This window comes from Gossypium raimondii, chromosome 5 (genome assembly GCF_025698545.1).
Source record: "Gossypium raimondii isolate GPD5lz chromosome 5, ASM2569854v1, whole genome shotgun sequence".
In the NCBI taxonomy this organism is placed as follows: domain Eukaryota; kingdom Viridiplantae; phylum Streptophyta; class Magnoliopsida; order Malvales; family Malvaceae; genus Gossypium; species Gossypium raimondii.
In genome coordinates, this window is record NC_068569.1 from 47899119 (window position 1) to 47902594 (window position 3476).

Consider the following 3476-nt stretch of genomic DNA (forward strand, 5'->3'; position numbering starts at 1 on the left):
AAATGGACTGAATCAAGTCTTCCCACAATTCCTGAAAAACAGATATGGATTTTGTAATAAGTCAATCATGCATTGATTAGTACTTCAGACTTTTGTTTCGTTTGCATGCATTTGCATACCTTTTCCCACAAAGTAGACGCCTCTAGAACCGCGTTTCGGTTCGCAGCAAAGTTTGAAACTTTAGGTAACATATAATAGGTCTAATTATGCTTTCCTTTTACTTTTAATTATTTAAATTTAATGTTTTTATTTGTTGGATTCAAAATTTGATGTAAATATATATTATTAATTAGATTTTACTTTCTAAATCAGATTTTTAAAATTTTGAAATATCGCAAATTCAAATTTAAATTTCAAATACTAGTATAATGATTAAATTTTTGGAAACAAAAATTGAGAGTTTGAGGCTCTAGAAATTTTGAGATCTCAGGTTCGAGTCTCATCTTATATAAATGTGTGGGTTCTCTTCCTAATTTATTTTGGTTAATTAATTAGTTGTGAAGTTAATTATTCAATCCAATACTTATAATAAAAAAATAGAGGGACTAAATTTCAAAAGTTAGAAGAGTACAGTGACTAGGAGCATAATTAAACCCATACAATACAAAGCAAGATGCCACCATCTCTTATCTAGGCCAAATTATTTTGGCTATATATACCACGTCTCAATGCAGGGATTATTCACCGCTACCAAAGAAATATCTAATTGATCATATTTTATCTATTTCGCTTTGGCAGCTTCTGCTTTCGTTCTCTCTAATGGCCTCCACAATTCCCATTGTCACACTACTTATTGTGATGCTTTCTTGCCATGCTGCCAATGCTCAGCTTTCTCCCAACTTCTATGCAAGCTCTTGCCCCAACCTTCAGACCATCGTCCGGAATGCCATGAGTCGGGCCGTTAACCGAGAGACCCGAATTGGGGCCTCTATTCTCCGTTTGTTTTTCCATGACTGCTTTGTTAACGTAATTTTGTACATTGATTTTGAAGCACCGTCAACGTTATGATAAATATGTACATTGCTAATAGGACTGATGTGTGGATTATTTTGTGTTTGTATGTGTTATGTTAATGCAGGGTTGTGATGGATCGATACTGCTAGATGACACGGCGACGTTCACGGGCGAAAAGAATGCAGTGCCGAACCGAAACTCGGCTCGAGGTTTCGAAGTGATCGATACCATAAAGACTAATGTGGAGGCTGCTTGCAGTGCTACTGTTTCTTGTGCAGATATAATAGCACTTGCTGCTAGAGATGGTGTTGCCCTGGTTAGTGGTTGATAAGCTCTCCCATGCTGCTTATAGTAGCTATATACATATACATGCACTTTTAACAATTTTATATTAAAAAGCAAACTTTTTTACTTTCCAAATTTCGACCATACACTCTACTTCTTTTGCACAACTAAATTATTAAAAAAATTCTATCCATAATGTAGTTGTGATTTTCGATATCGTAAAAAAAAAGTAAAAAAATTCAAACGTGTTTGAATACAATTTTTTCTTATTTTAAGAATTAAGAAAGATTAAACCGGTTAAATTTTAGTTTAATTGGCATAATACTGTTGTCAATGTGGGGGGACACGGGTTTGAATGCGTTGAAATATATTATCCTCTTATTTATGAGTTAGGAAGGGCTATGAGTAATTTTAGGTATCGTGTCAAAAAAAACTGATATGATCAAAGCTTATAACCTTAATTAATTATCTTAAATAAAAACTTAGTATTATATAATATGGTGGCAGCTTGGAGGACCTACATGGCAAGTACCCCTAGGGCGGAGAGATGCAAGAACAGCCAGCCAAAGCGCAGCCAACAACCAAATCCCATCACCATTCGCTAACCTCGCAACTCTAACCTCTTCGTTCGCTGCCAAAGGCCTAAGCACACGAGACCTGACCGCCCTATCCGGTGGCCACACGATCGGCCTGGCTCGATGCACCACTTTCCGCGGTCGCATCTACAACGACACCAATATCGATGCGAATTTTGCAGCCACCAGACGGGCCAACTGCCCTGCTTCCGGTGGTGATAACAACTTGGCTCCTCTTGATATACAGACTCCTACTCGGTTCGACAACGATTACTTCCGTAACCTCGTGGCTCAAAGAGGGCTGCTTCACTCGGACCAGGAGCTCTTCAATGGGGGATCACAGGATGCTCTTGTTAGAACCTACAGCAACAATCCTGCTACCTTTTCGGCTGATTTTGCTGCTGCCATGGTGAGGATGGGGAACATTAGTCCTCTTACTGGAACACAAGGGGAGATCAGAAGGAACTGCAGGGTGGTCAACTGATTGTTATGCCCATATCCAATTATCGGTTATTTCAATAAGTTCCATGCAATGAGTTTGAAGGCTATATTATAATGGTTATATTGTGGTATTAGTCCATGTACTTTAAGAAAGTTGTGGATCTAATTTGTGTACTCTAATTTGGTTATTTTTAGTTGCTGTAATTTTAAAATTTTATTTTTTATCAAATGATAATTGTTAAATTCATCAAGTTCTACTATTTCTCAAATCTGATGAGGCAAACATATTATCACATATGTAATATCATGTCACTTGTTATTCCCATATATTACTCACTAAAACCCAAAAAATTGATCCATGGGGTGGCTTATATCAACCTTTGAAGACATAAAATCTAAAGATGACTGAGAAATGAGTCTCTCTTAATCTTTCTCTTTTGTTTTATTTAGAATTGATCATGTATTTAAATAATTTATAAAAATAATTTTAATTATAGAAAATAATAATTATTTCAAAATTTTAAGTAAATAAAATTAAAATTATATAAGTATGATAATTTATATAAAATATGAGCTAAAAAATGCGATACAAAAACAACTAAAATATCACATAAACTTACAAACTTGAAATATTTATACTATTAATATATTAATAGAAGGAACACAATATTCCTTTTATATCTTAACTCGCCAAGGACTGCGTTATGAATGTTCACATATTTCTCAAATACAGGTAAAAATGTGTATATCAACAGAGTACAATGTGCTGTGTTCTAAACTCATAAAAAGTAATTAGAAAAAAGTACAATGTGTCCTTAATATGCATATATATATATATATATATATATATATCAACATGAGTTTGGACTCTGCATTTTTTAGAAAAAAGTTATTAGAGAAGCAACAGCTTTTTGTTCCTCGTATTGTGTTTGTTGGTTAAGGTCATGGATACATGTTCACTGGATGTTGCTTAAATGGATTCTATTAGCCAATTGTTTTTCATGCAAATTTTGTAAACTTTCCATATTCTGCTTTTTGTTCCTTTCTTTTTTTATGATGTTGATCACTGTCGGTCTTCCAGGTTATACGGAATGAAGCCTTACTGCTTCTTACATACTTGACTCGTGAAGCTGGGGTGAGCCTTTGTGTTTGTTTGTACCTCTTCTCTCTTCTGCCCTTTAAGTTTCATTCTTTTCCTTTTGCGTGAACCTTTTTTAAATA

The 3476-nt window shown here is 34.7% G+C and overlaps 1 protein-coding gene across 1 annotated transcript; it reads left to right on the top strand.

Moving 5' to 3' along the window:
- The first annotated feature begins 689 nt into the window (after positions 1-689).
- Positions 690-2502, top strand: LOC105766298 (peroxidase P7). The gene is made up of 3 exons (XM_012585696.2): positions 690-966; positions 1079-1270; positions 1747-2502. The coding sequence occupies exons 1-3, from the start codon at positions 760-762 to the stop codon at positions 2296-2298; spliced, it is 951 nt and encodes a 316-aa protein (XP_012441150.1). The 5' UTR covers positions 690-759; the 3' UTR covers positions 2299-2502.
- The last annotated feature ends 974 nt before the right edge of the window (positions 2503-3476 follow it).